General features: G+C 36.4%; 1 protein-coding gene and 1 long non-coding RNA gene across 5 annotated transcripts in view; one reads left to right on the forward strand and one right to left on the reverse strand.

Annotated features, from left to right (window-relative positions):
* The first annotated feature begins 484 nt into the window (after positions 1-484).
* Positions 485-8,322, forward strand: LOC110825645 (protein NUCLEAR FUSION DEFECTIVE 4-like). Of its 4 annotated transcripts, none has more exons than XM_088216309.1 (3): positions 485-899; positions 6,650-7,590; positions 7,707-8,322. In XM_088216309.1, exons 1-3 carry the CDS (start codon positions 591-593, stop codon positions 8,182-8,184), a joined length of 1,728 nt encoding a protein of 575 aa, XP_088072435.1. In that variant the 5' UTR covers positions 485-590; the 3' UTR covers positions 8,185-8,322. The 4 variants fall into 4 exon arrangements, with proteins under 4 accessions (XP_088072435.1, XP_088072436.1, XP_088072437.1 ...); XM_088216310.1 differs by having other exon boundaries at positions 6,650-7,586; positions 7,707-7,873; XM_022056218.2 differs by lacking the exon at positions 485-899 and having other exon boundaries at positions 6,650-6,778; positions 7,015-7,590.
* A 445-nt stretch (positions 8,323-8,767) lies between these two features.
* Positions 8,768-25,392, reverse strand: part of LOC148266848 (uncharacterized) — a 46,118-nt gene continuing 29,493 nt past the window's right edge. The window contains exon 3 of the long non-coding RNA XR_015817947.1: positions 8,768-8,982. This is a non-coding gene — a long non-coding RNA (uncharacterized LOC148266848). The remainder of the gene's footprint in view (positions 8,983-25,392) is intronic.

Consider the following 25,392-nt stretch of genomic DNA (forward strand, 5'->3'; position numbering starts at 1 on the left):
ACAAACAAAGATTTTATCTCACACCACTCTCAACTTGGGCAGATAGTTGTTAAGAATATAAGTTGACACATTATCTTGACAAACCTTCTTATGTACTTGTACCGTAAATCTTCATTGATTGTACTTGATTCTTCTCTCTTATAATTCAAATTGTAACATATGTTTATAAATAGGTATATCATAAGGAGAATAATTAGTCTGTTAATCTGATAAAACAAGGGTTATTCTGTAAAAATAAATAAACAAATAAATAATACGTGCAAGTACATAAATGCAGAGATGAAGTAGGAGACAGCGGAGAAACATCAACGTCATTATCAGATTCAGCCATGCAATACATTTTTTGTTTTGCAGAATATTTTTTTTTTTTTTAAGAAAAAAGGAAGAGAGAAAAATGCATTCAGCTACCTTTCCCTGGGCCCCCGCCCTGTCTATATAAATGACTATGAGGTCGCGTAACGAAGATGTTAGCTATAATCTGAAAGAAGAGGAGGAGACTAATAATAATAATAATAATAAGAAGAAGAAGAAGAAGAAGAAGAAGAATAGAGGAGGAGAGAGGAGAGAGGGTCGGGAGGGATTGTACAGTGATGGCAGGGCAATCTCGGAAATGGATGATTCTAGTAGCGACAATTTGGATTCAGGCGTTTACAGGAACGAATTTCGATTTCTCTGCGTACTCATCGAATCTGAAATCCGTGCTAAGAATTTCTCAGGTACAATTGAATTATCTGGCGGTAGCTTCAGATTTGGGGAAGGTTTTCGGATGGTCGTCAGGTCTAGCGTTGATGTGTTTGCCGTTGTGGCTTGTTCTTTTCATAGCGGCTTTCATGGGGCTGTTTGGTTACGGTGTTCAATGGCTCGTTATTTCGAATATCATCTCCTTGCCTTATATCCTGGTACGCCTCAATTACTTCTCTCTCATTTCATTTTTCTGATTTAATTTGTTTCGCCATTGATGCATTGCCAAGCATATCTGTTTTTCATGGCCTTGAAAACAGGAGCTGTTTTGATTGGGTGAACCTGAAATTCGTTTAAACAAAATTAAATGAAGTTCACATGAAAATATTAGATTTTTTATCAGGCCACCAGAAACATGTACACGTGTCAATACCAGCTCACAATAAATATTTTGCCACACTCTTTGTCAGCCGTTGATTAATGCTAGATCTAGAAATTTTGTCATCAATAAAATATTATTTTTAGAAAGGGATGGGCAGACACTGAAATCTTCAATATGTTATCTCCAAAAAGAAAACTATAAATTATAAATTATAATAAATTAATTTCATTATTTTAAATAAATATTATATTTCCCTTCAATTAATTAATTACAGACAAAAAGTTAAAATTAAAGTGAGAGTATGGTAAAAAAATTTTGGGTTAGAAATTTTTAAATTTTTTTCTAATGATTAAACTTCTTTTATTCTCTTTAAGAACCTCTTTATTTCTTTTTCAAATAAATTTTTTTTTCTCATCTTTAAAAGAAAGATAACTTTATATTGTTCAAAATAAGAAAAACTAAATAGTAATTATTTCAAACTAACTAGTTGTAATTAGGCCCCAAACTTAAAGATTTATCCGTAGATTATCCTAAACTTTATTCATAATGATTATTACTTTTTCTGTTTTTGTTCTAGAAAACAACTTGAGTCTGCAATACGATTTTGGTAAAAAGAGTTCTCTTTTCCCTTAGTTATGTAAGAATTGGGAAAAAGAGTTATTTGCACAAAAAAAAAAAAGTAAAAAAATATAGAAAGCATCATGTTTTCCCTTTCGGGTTTATTCTTTTTTTTTTTTTTTGTCTAAAGAATTTTATTTTTACGACTTTATCTTTGGTAGAGGGAGATAAAAATTGGGTATTTCGAAATGTTTATTTTTGAGCTTTCGTGTAAAACACTCATAATAGAATCAAACTTCTTATCTTTAACTCCCCAAATAAAAAAACTTACCCACAATTATACCGTGAATTTATAATTTATTTTATTTGATTTTTTATTATAATTCATAATTTATAGTTTTCAACAGTTCATAATTTAATCTATTATTGTTATATATAAAATTATTACGTCCTTAGTTGTTACCTCATATTTTATGTTCCCTTTAATTTTGAATTTTTAACATTAAAATTTTTTCATGTCCTCCCAAATCTTTAAAGAGCTACTTTCTTTTTAATCTAATATTGTCAAGAAAACCATATAATTTAAAGTACTATAAGAAGAATGGTTGAGGCAAAAACTCAACTGCAATTATATCTCATTAGATAATATAACCTTTACTTTTATGTAAATTTTTCTGTTGCAATTTAGTCTCAATTTTTTTCAATCATAATTTGGTCTTGATAAAATTGTTTCAAGAATGTGGTCTTTTTCTTTAGTTTTTATAGCAAATAGTTTTCTTTATTTTGTTTGAATGATACAAAAAATAATTTAAAAACTATAGTACTTCCCATTAAGAATTAAGAATTGACTTTTTTTAAAAAAAAATTCACTATACAACTTATATATATTGTTATGAATTTTACAATGTAGAAAGAAAAATATAGAGAAAATAGAAAGAAAAAGAAAATAGAAAAGGAATCTTAGCACGATTTCTAATTGAATAAAAAATACGAAACATGAAAGCAAAATCTCAATGGCAAATTTGTAGTTAAATGGAAAATAGAAACGAAATAACTTGTAAAATTAAATCGGAAAAGATTGATAAATGCTAAAGTACATATTCTACAGATTGATTATAATTTTGTTAAAATGTTTAGTTGATTGTCTGTAAAGACTTGAAACTTAAAATGAAATAAAGATATGAATTGAATGCAGACACGGAATAATAGAGTTAGTATTTATATTCCTTACACAATAGTTTAAAATACCCAATAAGGATACAGAAATATCTATTCTAAAAAAACAAATGAAAATCAAAGAAATAAACGAAGAGTAAACAATTGAGCATCTTAGAACGACTTTCACTAGCTTTTGAATGACTCCGGGTGGTGAGTTATTCACAACCCTCTTGTTGATCGGGATCTGGGTCGTGATTTTTTTGATCTAAAATAGTTAATAAAAGGTGAATTACACTAACCTAGTAAGAATATCACACTACTCACCGATACAAAAACTGACGTTGGTAAAATTAATAGAAACAACTAATGGAGCTTTTAATTTAGGTAAATTTATTTATCATATGGAAAAATCATTTATTGCATATATTTACTGTTGCGAGATTTTCAAAATCGACCTATAGAGATACAATAATTCAAATAACACTTATTTTCAAGTGAGTAATAACAATGACTTTTTCTTTTTATTTACTTACTAGTATCCTTAGAGACCCATAGGGATGTCCCACTACGCGTGAACCCATATCTAACATTGTCAAGTAATCGACCATTTCTATACCCCGTTCGGTATAAATGCAAAAAATATCATCTCTCAATACTCCGTCCGATGTGAGAGTGAATCAGGTCGTCCTCATACCCCGTCCGTTATGAATGCCAAAAATATTATTCCTCGATACCACATCCGGTATGAGACAACGTTCATTAATTTTTCGTTTCTTATGTACCCGATCCGTCCACCATCTCCTAAGATATCCAGTAAGACTACCATTCATTAATTTACATGAGCAATCAATTTTTCGTTTGCATATCAATTACCAATTTCACAAATCAACCGTAAATTATGCAAGATAAGTCATATATATATATATCCAGAAGGCACAATTGAATCATTTAACTATTCTAGTATATCATCATGTATTTAAAGCTATAAATTCAACAATCAATTAAACAAGATAACAAATAAATGACTAACTAGTTTCCGACTCCATTGGTAACCTGTAATTATTCTCAAAGTTTTTTAAATTACACAAAATACCATATTACCAATTATTAAACTTCAATTCCATAACAAAGAATAAGGTGAAGGATTTTTATCTGAATCGGTGTCCGAAATACCGAACTTTTTACTACACCTACTGACGGTTCTCGAGTTTCTTAAATTTTCCTGCGGAGATTAAAATACGTTTCACATACTTAAAAATATCCAAAAAAATCTAAAATCGGTGTTAAAAATCTTTTTCGGCCAATTTTGGAATTCTGGCACGGTGGCACCACCGTACTCCGGTGAAGGCACCGTCGCCCGCTGCGGTGGTTTACCTCGACCTGGTCATTTTCAGATAGTTTTGGCCGATTTTATACTCATCTCTATGAGAAAACATGTTAGAGGACCTTGGTTGGCTGAAAAAAATAAAAATAAAAACAAAAACCTACCGGCAGCGGAATTTTTCGGTGCGGCAGTTTCGCCAGCTCACCTTCGTGGTTGGGTATTTTTCTTCGGTCAACCTGTATAAAATAAAACAGTAGACACAATAGTGAAAAAACCGTACGAAATAGAAAACGGAAAGAGACTCATTGAAGGTAGTTTCGAATTTTTTCCGCAGTTTCTGGCTCATCCACTGTTTCTTTTGCTTCGATTGGCCATGGGGTGCTCAGAATCAAATTTTGAGCGGATAAGAGAATTTTTTATCTTTTTTTGGTGGTCAGAGGTAGCTCCAGCGCGATAACAGGCGACGGTCAGCTCCCTTCTCCAGGGACTAGTTCTTCTTCTCTGACGGGGGAGCTGACGGCTAGGGTTTGCGTTCGGTGTGATGCGAGATATTTATACCCATCTTGCTTAAATCTGGGCCGTTGATCGTATTTGATCTCGACTGTCTAATCGTATTCAAAGAGAAAATAAATATGACTGTTCATCGCAATATGATCTTGATTGTCCGATCTCGTTTAAAGAGAGAACGAATCTGAACCGTTCATCGCGACCATCTGATTGCGCCTGAGGAGGGAACGAATCCAGACCGTTCACGCACGCGGGAACGCTTCCGGACCGTCTGATCGTGAGCACGCAAATTGCCAGTGTGACCTCCTGCGTGGCACCGAATCAATGTGTCTTGTCACGCGGCGTGCTTCGATTTGTCGGAGCTGCTGACTGAGCGATCTACATGGCGAAATTTTTCTTAATTCTATTTTGATCTCTTAATTTTCGATTTTTTTTTCAAAAATACTATCTTTAATAAATCAAAATTCATCATCAATGTATAATACACACAAAAAGAAATCTTATATTTTTAATAATATTCGAGCTCTTAAATCTTTAAATATAATATAAAAATTTTAACTATTATATTATCATAAAAGTTTTAATCACTATATTATTATTTGTTGGTTCTTCTTAAATCTTATAGTTATTCAGATAAAGTTTCTGATTGAAAGGTTTTAGTTTCATAATAATTTTTTGAATTAAATGGTAAGTAGAGTTTTTAATTATGTAATTTTAATTTTACTCAAATATTCAGTTAATAAAATTTTAAATTTTTAGGAAATGCTATTTTAATTACGATAAAGATTTTGATTAAGCAGTCAATATAATTTTTAATTAAATTCTTTCGATTAATATAGGATTTTTAATTGGATAATTATATTATTATTGATTTATTTTTCATTTTGGATTGTTTTATTTACAATTTAAATAAATATATTCATAAAGCAAACCTGACTTTTGGTGTCAGGGGCTACTTCTCCATTTTCATGAAAAGTGAAAGTTGAATGTCCAAATCTTAACTAGGACAAAATATGTTGTAATAAAAGGAAAAAGAATATTTATACATTTAAACATTTGCTTTACAAAAAAACTCAGACCAAGACAAATGCTTTTAATGAAAAGTGCTGCGAGTATACATATATATATATATATATAGAATATGATTGTGTTTTTATTTCAAATTAGAATAATAAATTGTGACTCGTGACATATTATTATTCTAATTCTATTTAAAATATTTTACTGTATCTATTTTTATTATTTTTAATAGAATTTTCATGTCTAACTTAAAGATAAGAAGTAAACGTTTATCATCAATGAATTCAAGGTAGAATATTAATAATTTAAACACAATAAGTTACATGCTAATCTATTGTTTATATAAAAAGGAGAATGAAATTGTCACATTATAATTTTTTCAAAAAAAATATTTTTAATGTTAAATTAAGCTAAACATGATAACTTACGCATGCAGGTGTGTAGTTTTTGTTTTGGTTTACATGAGATGAGTTAGTCAAAGAAACTTAGTAGCTCTTACATAGTTCCTTTAGTGCCATCACAGGAGTATATTTAGGAGGAGAGTACTTTTTGGAGAATACCTATATTACATAAAAGGGTGCATGGATGCCAGTCTCTAGCTCTGCTCTTCTTGTGATTTAGCTTATCTTAAACCAGCTCCAGAACTTAACATACATGACATAGATTAGTTGACACTCTTAAAAAATGGAGGTTCGGTTCTTGTTTAAATTATTTTATTTAACTAATTAGTTAAACATTTAAGAAAAAAGAAATAAGTTAATCAATTATATATACTCTAACAATATATTTATTAGTCTGAAAGCATGAATTACATATCACTCCACATTTTCAGAAGTTTGATCTAATCAGATTCAGACTACAAACGATTGTTTTTATCTTTTTGTGCTAAAATTGATACCACTTCGACCTAAACTTAAGAATACTTTGGTATCGTTGAATTTGAATTTTATTAGGAATGAAAATTTGGACCATAGTTTTCTTGTCCTCTGGAATTATTTCAATTCTTTTCTCTTTTGCAGGTTTTTCTATGCTGTTTATTAGCTGGATTAAGCATATGTTGGTTCAACACCATTTGTTTTGTCCTTTGCATACGAAACTTTCCTGCCAACCGAGCTCTAGCTTTGTCTCTCACAGTAAGCTTCAATGGTGTAAGTGCGGCACTATACACCCTTGCTTACAATGCAATGAATCCATCATCTAATTCCCTTTATCTTCTCTTGAATGCCTTTGTTCCTGTCATTGTTTCTGTTGCTGCTCTCATCCCAATTCTTCGCCAGCCATCCTTGGATCCACTTTTTCCTGATGGAGTTCGCCGTGACTCCGTTTTATTTCTCCTCTTGAATGTCATAGCTGTACTAACCGGAATTTATCTTCTTCTCTTCAGTGCAAAAACCTCTGATGCAACTACAGCTCGTTTTCTTTTTGCTGGAGCAATTTTCCTTCTTGTTTTTCCCTTGTGTGTCCCTGGTTTTGTTTATGCTCGAGCATGGTTTCATCGTACTGTCCATTCTAGTTTTCGGCTTGAAGGCTCTGGCTTTATTCTTGTAGATGTTGATGATCTCGAAATTCATAAAGGGTTGCTATCACGTGAAGCTAGTTACAATAATGGACTGAATAACCTTCCCTTAATGAGTGAAAATGGATCTGCAATAGGCATCAATGAACAGAAAAGTGTAATGGAAATGAATGAAGGGTGTTGCAAGACAATGATCGGGAGGGGTCAATTGGCAATGCTTGGGGAAGAGCATACACTACAATTACTTGTAGGCAGATTAGACTTTTGGTTGTATTATATTGCTTACTTCTGCGGTGGCACAATAGGTCTTGTGTACAGCAACAATCTAGGACAAATTTCACAATCACTTGGACAAGGCTCCAACACAACAGCCCTTATCACCCTTTATTCTTCTTTCTCATTCTTTGGCCGCTTACTTTCAGCAGCACCAGATTACATACGTGCGTAAGTTATTTTCCTATCACAATCTATGAAGAGTTTGTTGGAGTTTGCTCGTAAGCTGCATTCTTTTTTAGCTGTACCTTATTGTCGATTGAATTTATTTGTTTGTATATATCCAGGAAGGCCTACTTTGCAAGAACAGGGTGGCTGACAATTGCACTTCTGCCAACACCAGTTGCTTTCTTCCTGCTAGCAGCCTCAGGCGAAGCAGCAGCATTACAGGCAGCCACGGCATTGATAGGTCTCAGCTCTGGTTTCATATTTGCAGCAGCTGTTTCGATCACATCAGAACTTTTTGGACCAAACAGTGTGGGTGTCAATCACAACATTCTGATCACAAACATTCCTATTGGTTCACTCGTTTATGGCTTCCTTGCTGCATTGGTTTACGACATGAATGCAACGCCTGCAGGGATAGGAGGCAGCATGATAACAGATGCCGCAGTTTGCATGGGGAGGCAGTGCTATTTCGTGACATTTGTGGGGTGGGGATGCTTGTCTATGCTTGGACTTGCCTCCAGTGTGTTGTTATTCCTTAGAACTAGACCTGCTTATCACCGTTTTGAACAAGATCGTATTGCAGTACAACAATACTAATTACTGTTAAGTACCAATTGCTGAGACAAGAGTTTGATCAACATAGCGATAAGAGAGGATAGGTTGAGATTTTGGGGAACTCATTGTGTGTGTATATGATCTTCACTTTTTATTTATAATGTTATGCAATTTACTTAATTTTTTATTTCAATTTAAAAAGTGAAGATAAAATTTATTAATTAAATGACTGCATTAACTGAAAAAAAAAGAGAATTACTGAAAGATTTTGGCTATTACTAGTCTGTTCAAGACTATGCAATAAGGTATAAAGACAAGTTTTAAAAATATAATTTGCATTTTGATGTCAACACCCAATGAAATTTAGTGTGAAATGCTTAACATCAAAGAGTCCATTTGGTTTGAAATGCTTAGATATGAAAAATCTATCTTGTAAAGACTGTGGATTGTCCTGTAGATATTTAAAAGTAATGTAAATATAATTTTAAACAAAATGATACTTTGGTAAAAAATTTGTTAGAGAAGGTGATGTTAATATATAATATTATATTGTGTTTACTATTTATGTTATAAATGTAAATGTCTAAAATATAAAGGAAATGAATATATATTAAAATAGCGGAAGCAAATAATAATTAAAGTTTACGTTTCTTACACAATAATTTGGAATACCCAATAAAGTTACGAAAATGTCTCTAAAAAGAGTTAAAATAACAGAAACAAAAATGAAGCTAAAACCCCATGGAGTTAACCTCCACTGACAATTTTGATGGGGTCCGGGAGGTAATCTTTACTTGCAATCCTCCTACTGTTCAGAATCTGAATCTTGATCTTTTTGACCTAAAATAGTTAAATAGGGGGATCAGCTACACTAGTTTAATAAGAATATCACACTAATCATTGATATGAAAAATTGAATGTTGGTAAAAATTATAAAACAATTAATGGAGTCATTTGCTTTCTTAACTAAATTCATTTAGCACAAAATTATTTATTCCATATTTACCGTTACAAGTTTTCAAAATCGACCTATAAGGACAATAACTTAAATAACATTATGATTTCATACGCAAGTAAGCAAAAAGATCAAACTTTCTTTTTTACCTACTTACTGATACCTTGGGGGTCCATAGGAATGTCCCCCTATGCGTGAACTTACTATCCAAATTTGTCAATTAACCGGCCGTCCTCATACCCCATCCGGTAATGGGTGTAAAACATTATCGTTTCGATACCTCGTCCGATATGGAGGTGAACCATATCTCTCAAACTCTTTTAGTATGAGACTTCTCAACCCTGTCCGACTGAGGTAATGCCCACAGTAGGGTTCCCTATGTACTGGGTGGTTCGTCCACCCTTTCTCAAGGTATCTAGTGAGCTTTTCATACATAGATTTATACCATTAACCAATTACCAGTTATATGCCAATATTTCATATTTACAGATCAACTGTAAGTCATGCAAATAGACGATACGTACATCAAGAAATATGATTGAGACATTCATTGAAAAAGAAATCAACAGTTGAGGGTTATGCAGTTAGGTAAACTAAGTAATTGAGAAATCAATTTAAACTAGTAATTTAATGCACACAATATAATAGTAAACATTTTAAGCAGTAGAGGAGAAAATAAATAGTAAACTATGGCAAATATGCATTGACTGGTTCTGTCTCTACTAGTGACCTGTAATTATTTTTAAGATTTTCTAATTTTTACAAAATATAATATTATCGATTATTAGCTTTTAATTTACCGTAACAGGGAGAAGGATGAGGGATTCTTACTTTGAATCGGTGTCTGAAATACCGTACTTTTCATTGTTCCTTCTGGCGGTCATCAGTTTTCCTAGATTTTTCTTGTAGAAATTAAAACACTAGTCACAAATCCAAAAATATCCCAAAAGGCCAAAATAGGTATTTTAAAACCTTTTTGGTCGATTTTAGGATTCCAGCACGGTGCCGCCGCCATGCTCCGATGCCGATTCCGCCGCCCACAGCGGTGGCTCCCCTCGACCTAGCCATGTTTCGGCCGGTTTAGGCTGGTTTAGGCTGGTTTTATACGTAAACCTGTAAAAAAATTAGTTAGGAGGCCTTGGTTGGCCGAAAAAGGCAAAAACAACCGAAACCTACCAGTTGGGGTTCTTTGGGTGCGGCAGCTCCATCTATCCTCCTTCGCGACTGAGGTCCCTCTTTGGCTAATCTGCACCAGAAAAGGACAGTGAACATGGTGGTAAAAAAATCACGCGAAACGAAAATGGGAAGGGGGTCATCGGTGAGGGTTTTGGGTTTTGACCGCAGCAACTCGGTCAATCTTTGTCCATAGTTTTTGGCTCACTCGTCGACCCTTTGACTCCAATATTGGCTGGGGAGACTCGGGATTGAATTCCAAGTAGGAAGGAGGAAAACTTACTTGTTTTGGAATTGACGATGGCTCTTGTGTGGCAGCAAAAACGGTCGGTTTCTCTTCTAGCCGCCCTTCTTTTTTTTCTCCGGTGAGGACTGGTGTGGCTAGGGTTAGAGTTCCCTGAAATGCGATATTTAAATACCTTCTCCGAGTCAATCTGGATCGCCCGTACGGAGACATGTGGCCCTCTCCCGTCCGTTGGACCCTTCTTATTCAAAGAATGAATTTGGATTGCACGATCGGATTAAATCTGACTGTTTGATTGCACCTGAAAGAAAAATGTATCTAAGTCGTTTGTGCACGCAGGATGTGATTTGGACCGTCGAATCACTCAGGCACACAGATTGCCCGCGTGGAGTCGATGTCAGGTCCCCGCCACGCGGCGTGTTTTGGTTCGCCTCCTATTTTTAAATTTTCTTTCAAAAATACTTCTCTTATTCTAATTTCACCCAATTTTCCTAAAATTATTTTCAATTCTGTCCCTAATTCATTTTTTCTTAACAATTTAATAAAAACTAAATTAAAATAAAATTTAATTATATATATATATTCTATAAGTTAGAAAAAATTATCTCAAACCAAATTTCAGAACCGAGAGTTATAATAAATTAATTAATAATAAATATTAAAATAAATAATTATTGTCCCAAGTGGTTATGACACCCAAGAGGAGTAAATTAGTCTTCAAATTTAAATGACTTAAAGAAAAATCAAGCACCTAAGAATAAATGAAATAGGTGAGCTAAAATTCACTCATGATAATTAGCAAATTCATCAAGTTGTAAACTTAAAATTCATTTACAACTTGCAAGTAAATGCAATATATAAATTAAAGAGTTGAAATCACAAACTTGATTTATAGACATTTAATAATAAATAATGCACTTACACCCTTTAATGAAATCACAAATTCACTATATAATATATTCTTTCTACTCAGACACACATATAAAAGCTTTATCCATCTCTTATGAAGTCCAAAGAATTTATTTCAAGATTTTTCTTTCCAAAAGTAGATATTCAAAAAAAAATCTTAAGGAATTTTAGATTTGATTCAAGAAAAAATTAATCATAAACACTCTTGATTTCCAAATAGTTTTATTTTATTTTTTTTGTTTCAAAGCAACGAAAACGAATGATATTTTGTAAATACCCAGAACTTAAAGGAAAATAAATTCATAAATTAAATACAAAGGTGATTAATAGAGTTAGAGTTTACATTTCTTATACAATAATTTTAAATACCCAATAGCACTACGAAAATATCCATTTTAAAAGATAAACGAAAATTAAAGAAATAAAATAAAAAACGAATAACTAAACACCTTAGGAAAACCTTCACTAGTACTTGAAGGGAGTCCGGATAGTGAACTACTCACAACCCTCTTACTGATTGAGATTTGGATTTTGGTCTTCTTGATATGAAATAGTTAATGAAAAAGTGAGCTATACTAACCCAGTAAGAGATCACACAAATCACATATACGAAAAATTGAAGATTGGTAAAAAAAATTAAAAAAAAAAACTAATGGAGCCCTTGCTTTATTTAAATACATTTGAAACTTGAAGACATTTGTTGAATACTTACTATAACGAGTTTTTCAAAGACAACCTATGAAGACCCACGTCTATATCACTTTTAACTTTCACGCATAAGAAAATGAGAAACAATAATTTTCCTTTCTTACCTGCTTACTGGTAACTCTGGGGGTCTATAAGGATGTCCCTCCCCCCCCCCCCCCCCCAACTCGTAAACATAATATCCAATTTTGTAATTGACTGACCGTTCTCGTACCCCTTCCAATAATGAGCGCCAAATATTCCATCACCTTGATACCTCGTTTGGTATGAAGGTGAACCATATCTCCCAAACCTTTCCGGTAAGGGACTTCCCAGCCCCGTTCGACTGATGTAACATTCACGGTAGGGTGCCCTATGTACCAAGCCCATCCGCCCTTTCCGTAGATAACCAGCAAGTCTCAGTTTACCATAACGGAGAATAGGATGAAGGATCCTTATCCGAATCAGTATTTCGAGATGTTGAGCTGTCTACTACGCCTCCTAAGGGTACTGGGTTCCCTGAATTTTTCTTATAAAATTCAAAATACTCGTTGCGTACCTAAATATACCCCAAAAAATAAAAAATCAGTATCCAAAACTCATTCAAACCAATTTTGGAGTTCTGAAATGGTGGCGCCGCCATGCTCCGGTGCCGGCTCTGCCGCCGCAGAAGCCGGTGATCCGCATCGGTCTGGCCAGTTTTTGCCAGTTTTGGTTAGTTTTAGTCGATTTTGGTCTTATCCTTATAGAAAAACATGTTAGGAGCTTCAGTTTACCAGGAAATCACAAAAAGATCAAACCTACTGGCAGGGGGGACCTCCGAGTGCGGCGGCTCCGTCGGTCCTTCTTTACGGCTGAGGTTCTTTCTTTGGCTACCTTGCACAGAAATAGACAGTGAACACCATAATTGAAAAATCATGTGAAACAGGAATCAGAAAAGGGCTCATCGGAGGAATTTTAGAGTTTTAGCCGTGGCCACTTCGTCAGGCTTTGCCCGTAGTTTTCGACTCACCCGCTGTTCTTCTTTCTCTGATTTGGCCACAATGGTACTCGCAATTAGATTCCAAGCAGGTAGGGAGAATTTTTACATTTTTTTGGCTGTTGGCAGTGGCTCCGGTGCAGCAGTGGTGGGTGGTCGACTTCCTTATCCGGTGTCTTGTTCTTTTTCTTCGGCAGGGGCTAATGGTTAGGGTTTAGGTTCCCATGTGATGCGAAATATTTATAACCATCCCATGTTGATCTAGACTGTCCATCACGATCGATCTCGTTCGTTCGATCGCACCTAAGGAGGAAATGAACCTTGACTGTTCATTGCGATTTATCTCGACCGTCCGATTGTACCTAAGGGAAAAAAGAATCCGGACCGTCCACGCACACGGGATCGATCCTGGGCCGTCTGATTGTGGGGCACGTAGATCGCCACCTCCCATGTGGCACCAACGTCAATGCGCCTTGCCATGTGGCGCCCTCCAGTTCGTCGAGACTATTGACTAAACGGTCCTACGTGGCCAAACTTTCTCTATTTACACTTTAACCCCTTATTTTCAATTTTTCTTTCAAAAATACTCAAAGAATCTAAATTTTCACCCTTTTTTTTCCAAAATTATTTTCAATCTCGTTCCTAATTCATTTTTTTCCAAAATTTTACTTAAATAAAAATAAAATAAAGTAATAAATTATTTTAAATTAATAATTAAAAAATAAAAATTTTGTCTCAGGTTATTCTTCGGGCCTGGGTATTACAACTATCCCCCTTAAGAAAATTTGATCCCTCAAATTAGTCACTCTCTCACTCAATCGAATAGCTGGGGGTACTGGGCCTAGAAGCTTGATTCCAGTTCTCAAGTGGTCTCTTTCTGCATATGGTTCTGCCATAAGACCTTGATGAATAAAATTTCTCGGTTGTGGAGTACTCTTCTAGGCTATAATACTTACCGGTACCTCCTCACATGATAGATCCTCCTGGTGTAAAAGGGGTTCATAGGACATGATGTGTGAGAGGTCTGGGTTGTACTTGTGCAACATAGATACGTGGAACACATTATAAACCCTGGATAGCTCTGAAGTTAGTGCCAGTTTGTAGGCAGTCATACCAATCCGGTCTAAGATCTCAAATGGTCTGATGAATCGGGGATTTAATTTTCCCATCTTACTAAACTTACTGATCCCTTTGAAAAAAGTAACCTTAAGAAAAATTCGGTCTCCTTTCTCAAATTTTAAATCTCTCCTCCGGGAGTTTGCATAACTTTTTCGCCTACTCTGAGCTGTTTGGATATTCTTCATAATCTTAACTATCTTGGCTGTAGTTTACTCCATAAGATCTGGATCAAATAATTTTCTATCACCCACCTCTTCCTAACAGATCGATGATCTGCATGGATGGCCATACAATGCCTCATACGGAGCCACGCTGATACTTGTCTGATAGCTGTTATTGTAGGCGAACTCTATCAGACGTAGGTGATCATCCCAATGGCCCTTGAAGTCTAGAACATAGGTTCGGAGCATATCCTCAAGTGTATGAATCGTCATCTCTTATTGTCCATCGATTTGAGGGTGGAATGCGGTACTAAGGGACAGTTTCGTTCCTATAACTTGCTGAAAACTAGACAAAAATTGAGAAGTGAAATTGAGGTCTCTGTCGGATACCACTGACAATAGAACTCCATATAACTTGACTATCTCTCGGATATACATTCTTGATAGCTTGTCTAAGGAGTCGGTCATCTTGATAGCCAAGAAGTAAGAAGACTTAGTGAGCTGGTCGATAATTACCCAAATGGCATCATGTCCTGTACTTGCCTTAGGCAACTCTATTATGAAATCCATTATGTTCCCACTTCTACTCCGGGATCGATAATGGCTAAAATAACCAGTCTAGGCATTCATGCTCTGCCTTAACTTATTGGCATACTAGACACTTGAAAACAAAGTCGGTTACCTCTCTTTTCATCCTGCTCCACCTAAATCGGGGTCGCATACTTTAATATATTTTAGTATTTTTGGAATGTATATGAACTTGGAGCTGTGAGCCTCTGTCATGATGTCCCTTTTTAGTTCACTGTCATCTGGAATACACACCATGTCCTGAAACCTGAGCAATCCATTGGTAGAGACTCGAAATTTTGGATGTACTCCCTATTCTGCATCTTTCTTCAGGGCAGTTATGGTAGAATTGGTTAATTGGGCTTCTCTTATTCTATGGATCAATTCGGGTTGGACAGTCAGGTGGGCCAATCATGTAACTCTCTTTAAGTCCTGAAGTCATATATCTTGTGCGGCCCCTATTACCCTGCATTTAGAAACTATTAGGTAAGCTAACATACCTGCACTTTTTTTATTGAGCTTGTCAGCTACTACATTGCCCTTGCCTAAGTGATACAAGATATTATAATCATAATTCTTCAAGAATTCTATCCAATGTCTTTGACATATGTTTAGATCTTTCTGAGTGAATATATGCTTTAAGCTCTTATAGTTAGTAAAAATTCAAAAGTCTCCCAATACAAGTAGTGGCGCTAGGTCTTCAGGGCATGGATAATGATAACAAGTTCCAAGTTGTGGGTGGGTAATTTTTCTCATGACTCTTTAACTAGGCTATGACCTTGCCATGCTGCATTAGAACATAACCCAACCTTAGTAGGAGGCATCACTGTACACTGTATATCCACCTGTCCCACTCGGTAAAGCTAACACGGGTGCAGTAGTCAACTACTTCTTGAGTTCTGTAAAGCTCCTTTCGCAATTCACATTCCATTCAAACTTAACATTTTTCTTTGTGAGTTGGGTCAAAGGAGCGACTAGGTTGAAAAATCCTTCTACAAACCTGTGGTAATAACTTGACATTCCTAAAAAGCTACAAACTCCTTAACTGAGGTCAATTTCTCCCATCCAAGTACTACCTCAACTTTTTTGTGGCTCACTGATACTCCATCCCTTGATATGATGTGTCCTAGAAAGGTAGTCTGCTTGAGATAGAACCCACACTTGCTCAATTTTACATACAGTTTCTTCTGCCTAAGAACCTACAAAACCTGAGTCAGGTGGTGAGCATGTTCATCTATGCTCTTCGAATAAATCAGGATATCATCGATAAATACAATGATAAACTGATTCAAGAATTGTCTGAAAATCTTGTTCATCAAGTTCATAAAAATGGCTAGTTCATTATTTAGTCTAAAGGGCATGATTAGGAAGTCATAATGTCTGTACCTGGTTTTGAAAGCTATCTTGGGAATGTCCTCTGCCCTGATCTTTATCTGGTGGTAACCCGAATACAGATTTATTTTGGAGAAGACTTGAACACCCTGCAACTGGTTAAAAAGGTCATCAATTCTGGGGAAGGGGTATTTGTTCTTGATCGTGACCCTGTTCAATCCCTTGTAGTCAATACATAATCTTAATGTCCCATCCTCTTTCTTTGCAAATGTGACTCCAGCACCCCAAAAAGACACACTATGTCGAATGAACCCACTATCATGCAATTTATTGATATGTTTTTTTAGTTCTTCTATCTTAACACAGCTCATGCAGTAAGGGCTGGGTGCCGAGTTGAAGATCTCAGTAAATTCAACTTCTCTATCCACCAGTAATCCTGATATTTCATCAGGGAACACATCTAAAGAATCTTGGACCACAGGAATTGCTTGTTCTGTATCACATCTGGGTTGACTACAATATCCTGCTGGGTGAGGGTATAGATTATGCCCTAGACTATAGGTTTAGCCTGATTTTTGATTCCGTAGACCCTCTCTCGTGTACTGCTGGGCACTTATGCAGATGTGGCAGGTGTTATTGAGGCGATACCATAGTCCTTGTCGTGGTTCTTGCAAGTTCTATTGAAGATGACCTAAATTATGTTGGGGAAGGACCGGGTGACCCTGTGGTGGCACCTAATTGTATGGTAGGCCACCAGATTGTACTATGGCGGTGCCAGATGATAAGGTGGAGGGGCAGGGTTGTATCGAAATGACACTGAATCCTCTCGTTATAGGGGTGGCTCATACTGTAGTGGTGGTAGAGGGTCAAACACCTCTCTCATCTCTTCCCTAACCCTCTGGCAGAGATGAGTCTCTAACATCTCGAAGAAGCATCGACATCCTCTTGAAACGACCTATCTCAGGCTGCCTTGTTCAGTAGGGGCCCTCCTCTCCTCATGTCCTTGTACTTACTTTTCACAACGAAGGCTTAAGAGTGATAGTTTCTATTTTGATGTTTTTAAGTATTTGTATAAGGAATACTTTCGAGGAACGCGGCTTTGATACCAATTATAAAGGCTTGAAACTTAAAGAAAAATAAATTCATAAATTAAATGCAGAAGCGATTAATAGAGTTAGGTTCACATTCCTTACACAATAATTTTTAATGCCCAATAGGACTACAGAAATGTCTCTTCTAAAAGATAAATGAAAATTAAAGAAATAAAATATAAAACGAATAACTAAGTATCCCAGGACAACCTTCACTAGCACTTGAAGGGAGTCCGGATAGTGAACTACTCACAACCCACTTGTTGATCAGGATCTGGATCTTGATCCTCTTGATCTAAAATAATTAATGAAATGGTGAACTATACTAGACTAGTAAGAATATCACACTAATCACAGATATGAAAAACTAAAGATTGGTAAAAAAATAAAAAAAATAGCTAATGGAGCTCTTGCTTTATTTAAATACATTTGAAACTTGAAGACATTTGTTTAATACTTACTATAACGAGTTTTCAAAGACAACCTATGAAGACCCATGTCTATATCATTTGTCACTTTCACGCATAAGAGAACGAGAAATAATAACTTTCCTTTCTTACCTGCTTACTGGTACCCCTAGAGGTCTATAGGGGTGTCCCTCCTACTCGTGAACCTAATATCCAATTTTACAATTGACCAGTCGTCTCCATACCTCGTTTGGTAATGGGCACCAAATATTTTATCGCCTCGATACCCCGTCCAGTATGAGAATAAACTATATCTTCCAAACATTTCCGGTAAGAACTTCCTAGTCCTGTCCTACTGAGGTAACGTTCACGGTAGGATTCCTTATGTAGCGGGCCTGTCTACCCTTTTCTTGGATAACCAACAAGTCTTTCACATACAGATTTTCATCAATAAACAACCAACAAACTCAAACTAATATCTCATATCACATTCACAGATCAATTAAACTACATTCATATTGACGGTATATAATTAAAATAACTAGATAAGTCAATAAGACTATTGAACTATAAATTAAAATATGTACTATATGAAAATCAAGCAAGTAAGACAGTAGAGGAAAATAAATAGGAAATCAAGATAATTGTGAACTAAGCGGTTCCGACTCCATTAGTAACCTGTAATTATTTTTAGGGTTTTCTAATTTTTTACAAAAATATAAAATTATACATCGTTAAGCCTCAATTTATGATAACAGAGAATAGGTGAGGGATCTTTATCTCGATCGGTGTTTCGAGATATCGAGCTATCTACTAGGCTTCCTAATGGGTATTGGGTCCTTTGAATTTTTTCTGTAGATTTAAAACACTCGTCACAACCTAAAAATACCCCCCAAAAATAAAAAATCGATGTCCAAAACTCATTTTAGCAAATTTTGGGGTTCCGACACGGCAGTGCCGCCGTGCTCTGGTACTGGTTTTGCCACCCATAGTAGCGGTTTGCCTCAACTTGGCCAGTTTTGGCCATATCCTTGCAGAAAAACATGTTAAGGCCTCTGTTAGTCAGAAAATTACAAAAAGATCGAACCTACCAGCGTGGGAGACCTCCGGGTGTGGTGGCTCTGTCGGTCTTCCTTTGCGGTTGAGGTTCTTTCTTTGGATACCCTACATAGAAAAAGACAATGAACATAATGATGGAAAAATTATGTGAAACGGGAATCGAAAAGGGGCTCATCGAAGGAATTTTGGAATTTTAGTCATAGCGGCTCTGTCGGGCTTTGTCCACAATTTCCAGCTCACCTGTCGTCCCTCTTGCTTTAATTTGGCTATAGGGGTTCTTAAAATCGAATTCCGAGCGGGTAGGAGGAATTTTTACATTTTTTTGGCGGTCAGTAGTGGTTTCGGTGCGGCAGTAGTCGGCGTTCGGTCTCCTTCTCTAATGTTTGGTTCTTCTTCTTCAGTGGGGGCTAGTGGCTAGGGTATAGGTTCTCATGTGATGCGAAATATTTATAACCATCTCGCTTTGATATGGGCCATCCATCGCGGCTAAGGAGGAAACGAATTTGTACTGTTTATCGCGATTGATCTGACCGTCCAATCGTGCCTAAAGAGAAAACGAATCTGGGCCATCCACGCGCACGGGATCGATCTTGGGCCATCAGATTGCGGGACACACGGATTGCCAGCATGGCCTCTCGCGTGGCACTGACATCAGCGCGCCTTGCCACGCAGCGCGCTTCGATTCGTTGAGTCTGCTGACTGGACAGTCCTACATGGCCAAACTTTCTCTATTTGTATTTTGATCCCTTGTTTCAATTTTTCTTGGAAAAACACCCCAGAACCTAAATTTTCACCGCTTTTTTCTCAAAATTATTTTCAATCTCGTCCCTAATTTATTTTTTCTCAAAATTTTACTTAAACAAAAATAAAATATATTAATCAATTATTTTAAATTAATAATTAAAAAATAAAAATTTTATCTCGGGTCGTTCTTCGAGCCGAGGTATTACATATTTAAAGCATAATGAGTACTTCAACTATTACTCATCACAAATATTTGGTGGTTCAAGGCATTACAGCCTCTTCTGATAGTCAAAATATGAAATAAAGCATCTATATATTGTTTTGTATTACATTATTCACGCGATAATTTTTTCTTAAAAGAGCATAGAAAATCCTATACGTGTGGCAACTTTGTGACCATTTAACACACCTGTGTACCACACATTTGAAACTTTGTAATTTTGTTTTATTTTTTCCACACTTCTAAAAATCAATTTAAGTATATACATATTTTTAAAAAAATTTAAACAATATAAGATACAAATATTGTATCTTGAATTTTTTAAGCTCCGATTAATTAATTGTTTTTTTGAATAGAACTTAAAATTTAAGTATAACAATGAAAGAAATATGCAATTTGTGATCTCTAATAGCTCAAATATTTCATTAAAAATATAGTGGATTAACAATGTCCTTTTTTTCTGGTGATAAAAATTAATACATTGGAAAGAAAATAACCTTTAAATTAGTTCAAGGAAATTAAATATACTTAGTCACAAAGCTCATCTCAATATATGAAGTTATTTTTACGTTTTTTGTTTTTTTTCTTATATTTATAAAGGCCCGGAACTTAAAAGGTAATACTCCATCTGGTATGAGTGCCAAAAATACCATTCCTCGCATGTCCGGTATGAGGCAACGTTCACAATTTGCATATTAGTTTTTAATTTCATAAATTAACTGTAAATCATGCAAGACAATAAATAAATATACATCAAGAAAGCACAACTGAATCATTTAACCATTCTAGTATTCTTATGTATTTAAAGCTGTAAATTCAAATAATCAGTTACATCTAACAAGCAAATAAATGACTAACCGGTCCCTGCTCCATTGGTAACCAGTAATTATTCTCAAGGTTTTCTAAATTATACAAATACCATATTACTGATTATTAAGCTTCTATTCCATAACAGAGAATAAGGTGATGAATTCTTACCCAAATCGGTGTTTAAAATACTGAACTTCTTACTGCACCTAGTGGCGGTCCTCGAGTTTTCTGAAATTTTGTGAGGAGATTAAAACATGTCTAATGTACCTAAAAATACTCCAAAAAACTTAAAATCGGTGTTAAAATCCTTTTTGGCTAATTTCAAAATTTTAGCACGGCGGCACCGCCGTGCTTCAGCGATAGCATTGTCGCTCGCGACAGCTATTTGCCTTAACCTGGCCGTTTCTAGCTAGTTTTGGCCAGTTTTGGCCGATTTTATACCCGTCCCTGTGAGAAAATACGTTAGGGGACCTCGGTTGGCCGAAAAATTCAAAAAACAAAAATCTACCGGTAGCGAAAGTTTTTAGTGTGGCGGCTCCACCGGTTCTTCGGTCAATTTGTAGAAAATAGAACGGTGAATATAATGGTAAAAAAAACGTACAAAATGGGAAACGGGAAGAAGCTCATTGGAGGCGATTTTGGGTTTTGCCCGCAGTTTTCAACTCATCAGTCGTTCTTTTTGCTTTGATTTGGCCATGGGGCTGCTCAGAATCAAATTCCGAGCAGATAAATTTTTTTTACCTTTTTTGGCGATCGGAGGTGGCTGCGGCGCTACAGGGGACGACGGTTAGCTCCCTTCTCTGTCGACTTGTTCTTCTTCTCTGGCAAGAGGTTGGCGACTAGTGTTTGGGTTTGGTGTTATGCGAGATATTTATACCTGTCTCGCTTAAATATGGACCATTCATCGCGATTGATCTCGACTGTCCGATCGCGTTTAAAGAGAAAATGAATATGGACTGTTCATCACGATTTGATCTCGACCGTCCGATCGTGTTTTAAGAGGAAATGAATCTGGACCGTTCATCACATTTAATCGCGACCGTCCGATCGCGCCTGAGGAGGGAACAGATCTGGATCATCCACACGTGCGGGAACGCTTATGGGCCATTCGATCGTGGGCATGCGGATTGCAAGTGTGGCCTCCCGCATGGCACCGAGTCATCGTGCCTTGCCACACGGTATGCTTCGGTTAGTCGGGACTACTGACTGGGCGGTCCTACTTAGGGTAATTTTCTTTAATTTTGTTTTGACCCCTAGTTTTTTATTTTTCTTTCAAAAAGACCATCCGAAACAAAATTTTCACCCTTTTTTTTCAAATTTTTTTTTAATTTCATCTTCAACCTATTTTTTCTCCTAATTTCACATTAAATAAAAATTTATTAATGTCAAAATTATATTTTTATAGATTTTTAAATTTTAAAATTAATCGTGAGCCAAATTCTGGGCCTGGGTATTACAACTCTCCTCCCCTTAAAAGAAATTTAGTCCCTCAAATTTGTCTCCCTCTCATTAAATCAAACAGTTGGGGATACTGGGTTCTGAAGTCTAATTCTAGCTTCCATGTGGCTTTCTCTGTGTTTGATTCTGCCAAAAAACCTTAAGAAAGAGAATTTTCCAGTTGCGGAGTACTCTGCTCTTTCGGTCCACAATGCCCACTAGTAGCTCCTCATAGGATAGATCCACCTAGAGTGAAAGGGGCTCGTGGGCCAAGATTTGAGAGGAGTTCGAGTTACACTTGGGTAGCATGAACACGAAACACATTATGGACTCTGGATAGTTCTAGAGGTAGTGCAATCTTTTGGCGGTGGTACCAATTTTGTTTAAGATTTCAAATGGTCCAATAAACTAGGGATTTAGTTTTTCCCTCTTGCCAAACCTACTGATTCTCTTGAAAGGAGTGACCTTAAGGAATACTCGATCACCTTTCTCAAATTCTAAATCCCTCATCTGGGTGTTCGTATAACTCTTCTACTTGCTCTAAGTCGTCTGGATGTTCTTTCTGATCTTAACTATTTTGGCTATAGTCGCCTTCACAAGATCTGGGCCGAACAATTTTCTATCACTCACCTCTTCCCAACATATCGAGGTTCTGCATAGACTACCATATAACACCTCGTACGAAGCCATGTCGATACTTGCATGGTAGTTGTTATTGTAGGCGAACTCTATTAAGGGTAAATGATCATCCCAATGGCCCAAAGATCAAGAACATAAGTTCAGAGCATATCCTCTAGTGTGCGGATTATCTTTTTTTCTTGTCCATCGGTCAGAGGGTGGAATGCAGTATTAAGAGGCAATTTTATTCCCACGGCTTACTGGAAACTAGACCAGAACCAAGAAGTGAAGCTGGGATCCCTGTCGGATATTACTATCACTAACACTCCATGTAACCTAACTATCTCCCGAATATACATTCTTGCTAGCTTGTCCAAAGGGTCGGTCATTTTGATGGCCAAGAAGTGGGAAGACTTGGTGAGCCGGTCAACAATTATCCAAATGGTATCATGTCCCCAGCGTGCCCTAGGCAATCCTATCATGAAATCCATTGTGATGTGTTCCCACTTTCACTCCAGAATTGGTAATAGCTGAAGTAACCCGCCTAGGCGTTGATGCTCTGCCTTGACTTACTGACACACTAAACACTTAGAAATGAAGTTGGCCACCTCTCTTTTCATCCCGTTCTACCAAAATTGGGGTCACATACTTTGATACATCTTAGTGTTTCTGGGATGCATGAAAAATTTTGAGCTATGAGCCTCTGTTATGATGTCCCTTTTCAACTCACTATCACATGGAACACACACCCTGTCCTGAAATCTGAGCAACCCATGGCAGAGACTCAAAATTCTGAATTTACTCCCTATTCTACATTTTTTCTGAGGGCTACTAGGGTAGAATCAGCGAATTGAGCTCCTTTATTCTCTGAATCAACTCAGGTTGAATAGTCAGGTGGGCTATGCATCTACCTCTCTTCAAGTCCTGAAGTCGTACCTGTTGTGCGACCTCTATTACCCTGCATTCTGAAACCACTAAGTGAGCTAATATACTTGCACTTTTTTTGCTGAGTGCGTCATCTACCACGTTATCCTTGCCCAGGTGCTACAAGATGTTGCAATTGTAGTCATTGAGGAGTTTTATCCATCGTCTTTGACGCATGTTGAGATCCTTTTTAGTGAATATGTGTTTCAAGTTCTTATGGTTGGTATAGATCTGAGAAGTCTCCCTATACAAGTAATGGTGCCGAGTCTTCAAGGCATGGTAATCGCTGCAAGTTCCAAGTCATGGGTGGGGTAGTTTTTCTCATTACTTTTCAACTACCTAGACCCATAGGCTATGACCTTCCCATATTGCATCAAAACACAACCCAACTCCAAGTAGGAGGCATCACTATAAACTGTATATCCACCTGTCCTGCTTGACAAGGCCAACACAGGTGCAGTAGTCAACTACTTTTTTAGTTCTAAAAAGCACCTTTCGTAGTCCTCGTTCCACTTAAACTTGACGTTTTTCTTTGTAAGCCAAGTCAAAGGAGCAGCTAAGGTAGAAAATCCTTCTATAAACTTGGGGTAATAACCTGCCATCCCCAGAAAGCTACAAATCTCCTTGACCGAGGTCAATTTTTTTTAGCCGAGCACTGCCTCAACTTTTTTGTGGTTCACTGACACTCTATCCCTTGATATGATGTGTCATAGGAAGTAGTCTGCTTGAGCCAGAACCCACACTTACTCAACTTTGCATACAACTTCTTTTATCTGAGAACTTGCAAAATCTGAGTTAGATGGTGAGTGTGTTTCTTTTTTTTTTTAATAGACCAGGATATCATCGATAAATACAATGACGAACTGATCCAAAATTTTTTTGAAAATCCCTGTTCATCAAATCCATGAAGATGGCTGGTGCGTTGGTTAGTCTAAATGGCTTGACCAAGAACTCACAGTGTCTGTACTTGGTTCGGAAAGCTATTTTGGGAATGTCTTCTGTCTTGATCTTTACCTTATGGTAACTTTAACGCATGTCTATTTTGGAGAAGACTTGGGCATCCTGCAATTGATCAAAAAGGTTATCAATCCTTGGGAGGGGGTGCTTGTTCTTGATCGTGACCATCTGTAGTTAATACATAACCTTAACATCCCATCCCCCTTCCTTGCAAATGGGACTCCAGTCCTCCAAGGAGGAACACGGTGTCAGATGAACCCATTGTCCTGTAATTTCTTGATCTATTTCCTCAACTCTTCCATTTCTACATGACTCCTGTGGTAAGAGAAAAATGAGATAGACTGCGTGCCAGGCTAAAGGTCTATGATGAACTCAACTTCCCTATCCACTGGTGGTCCGAGAAGTTCATTAGGAAACACATTCAGGAAATCTCGGACTACAAGAATCTCTTGAATACAATTTTTTTTTAAGTTTGTATATTATAGAGGAAACAACCTAGTTAAAGTACTATGTAATAAGGAATTTACTAGGGGAGAATAATATTTAAAGCTTTTTATTAGTTTGTAAATGACTCATTGTTAGGAGGCTTAATTACAAGTTTCTTGTAGGAAAATCCACAGTGACGTGATACGCCGCTAACCAGTTCATTCGTAGGGTTACATCAAAGTCCCCTATGTCAACCTCTATCAGGTCCATCATGGGTGGAATCGAGTCCTGTGGAAGAGGGGTTAAATGTTGCTGGAGAGGGACTGGGTGGCCCTATAACAGTGCCAGATGATATGATGGGAGCTCCGAATTGTATTATGACCATGTCGGATTATACGACGGAGGAGTAGGGTTGCATCGAGGTGGCATTAGAT

The sequence above is a fragment of the Carica papaya genome, chromosome 3 (assembly GCF_054855325.1).
Source record: "Carica papaya isolate Zhongbai chromosome 3, ASM5485532v1, whole genome shotgun sequence".
Lineage (NCBI taxonomy): Eukaryota > Viridiplantae > Streptophyta > Magnoliopsida > Brassicales > Caricaceae > Carica > Carica papaya.

Excerpts from the sequence above, each read along its gene's own strand:
- LOC110825645 (XM_088216309.1), top strand. The coding sequence starts at position 591 with ATGGCAGGGCAATCTCGGAAATGGATGATTCTAGTAGCGACAATTTGG. Across the intron at positions 900-6,649 it reads TCTCCTTGCCTTATATCCTG|GTTTTTCTATGCTGTTTATT; the intron begins GTACGCCTCAAT and ends TCTCTTTTGCAG. Across the intron at positions 7,591-7,706 it reads GCACCAGATTACATACGTGC|GAAGGCCTACTTTGCAAGAA; the intron begins GTAAGTTATTTT and ends GTATATATCCAG.